General features: G+C 39.2%; 1 protein-coding gene across 1 annotated transcript; it reads right to left on the reverse strand.

The window, feature by feature from the left end:
* Nucleotides 1-383: 383 nt before the first annotated feature.
* Nucleotides 384-1,337, reverse strand: LOC132675866 (olfactory receptor 9K2-like). Its single transcript, XM_060628083.2, has one exon. The coding sequence runs from the start codon at nt 1,320-1,322 to the stop codon at nt 384-386; it is 939 nt and encodes a 312-aa protein (XP_060484066.2). The 5' UTR covers nt 1,323-1,337.
* Nucleotides 1,338-1,696: the final 359 nt, after the last annotated feature.

Below are 1,696 nucleotides of genomic sequence, written 5' to 3' on the forward strand. Positions count from 1 at the left end.
GGTTATCTACCAATTATACACATTATATAATTATACACATTATATAATATTTGTTACTGACTCAAGATAGAAAATAAATCCTAACATCATCCTTAGAGAGCCAGCAGCAAATTTGGAATATATTTTCCTTAAAATAAATTACATGGCAATCATTGTCTTTACTCAAATGAAGGTGAAGTATGGAGAAAGCTCTTCCACCCCAAAATCAACAGCTAGGCAAAATATAGACCAAATGTATTCTTCAGCTATAGGTACAAGGGATTCAAATAAATAAACTTTCTAAAATTGAGAATTTCAAAATCATTGGGTGCATTCTTTGCATCGATGCCTCCCAGACTGCCATAATGCCCCTTCCTTTCAGTTATGTCACTGTTAAGATAGAATTAAACAAAAATATTTTTCCCCAGAATCTTTCTCAGAGCTTCTTTGACATCTTTGTTTCTCAGAGAGTAAATCAAAGGATTCAGCATGGGAGTGACTAGGGTGTAACACAACGAGGCCACTTTACTCAGCTCAGGAAATCTGTCAGGAGTGAGATACATAAAAAACACAGCACCGTACAGCACACTCACGACTCCCAGGTGTGAGCTGCAAGTGGAGAATGCTTTCTTACGTCCCTCAGAAGAGCGTATCTTGAGAACTGTGGACACAATATACAAGTAAGAAATAATAATAACTATGATGGTAGGCAAGATGATGATGCTCGATAAGAAAAAGGAAATCATCCTATAGATGAAGAAGTCAGAACAAGATATCCTCTCAAGTGGGCGAGTGTCACAGTAAAAGTGGTCAATGGACCGACAACCACAAAAGGACAGAGTAAATACCATGCTTGTCTGAAGAACCGAGCTGATGCAGCCACAGATGTAAGAACCAGCCACCAACTGAGTGCAAAGACGTGTTGACATCTGGGCAGAGTAGAGGAGTGGGTTGCAGATGGCAATGAAGCGGTCATAAGCCATAGCTGCCAGGAGAAATCCCTCCGCCACGATGAAGAGGGCAAAGAGAAAGAGCTGGGTCACACAGCCTGCAAAGGAGATGGACTTGCTCTCAGACCAGAAGTTGATCATGGCCTTGGGTGCAATAACAGATGAATAGAAGAGATCAATGAAGGACAGGTTGCCCAGGAAGAAATACATGGGTGTGTTCAGCCGCGGATCGGTCATAATAATGGTCATCATCCCAACATTCCCTAGGAGGATCATGGCATACACAAGCAGAAAGATCAGGAAGAGGAGAATGTGGAGCTCAGGGCGGACCCTGAAGCCTACAAGGATGAAGTCAGTCACTTCCGAGTGATTGTCTGTTCCCCTGTCACCCATGGCAGAAACCTGCTGAAAGAGACAAGGAAAAAGGAACAAATGAAACCTGTGCTTTGTTTCTAGCGACACAAATACTTTCTTAAGTGTGGAAAAAATTAGTTATATCTTAATTAAATATTGTATATGAAACCATGTTAATGTCATGAAGAATCAGGAATTTGGATTAGATAATACAAGGTCCATGAGACTGTTTTTCTGTTAAGCAGTGAAAGAAGTTAATGGGTTATTGTATTTTAGGTCATAATTTTGCTGAGTATTCACCAAGAAAGTAACATAATATATGGTCTAAAATTCATCACTTTTTGAATTTCTATTCCTAATATATTCATTGTTAAATAATTAGCTTTACCTAAAGTAAGAATGTAACCTAAAAT

The sequence above is a fragment of the Panthera onca genome, chromosome B4, assembly GCF_046562875.1.
Source record: "Panthera onca isolate mPanOnc1 chromosome B4, mPanOnc1 haplotype 2, whole genome shotgun sequence".
Lineage (NCBI taxonomy): Eukaryota > Metazoa > Chordata > Mammalia > Carnivora > Felidae > Panthera > Panthera onca.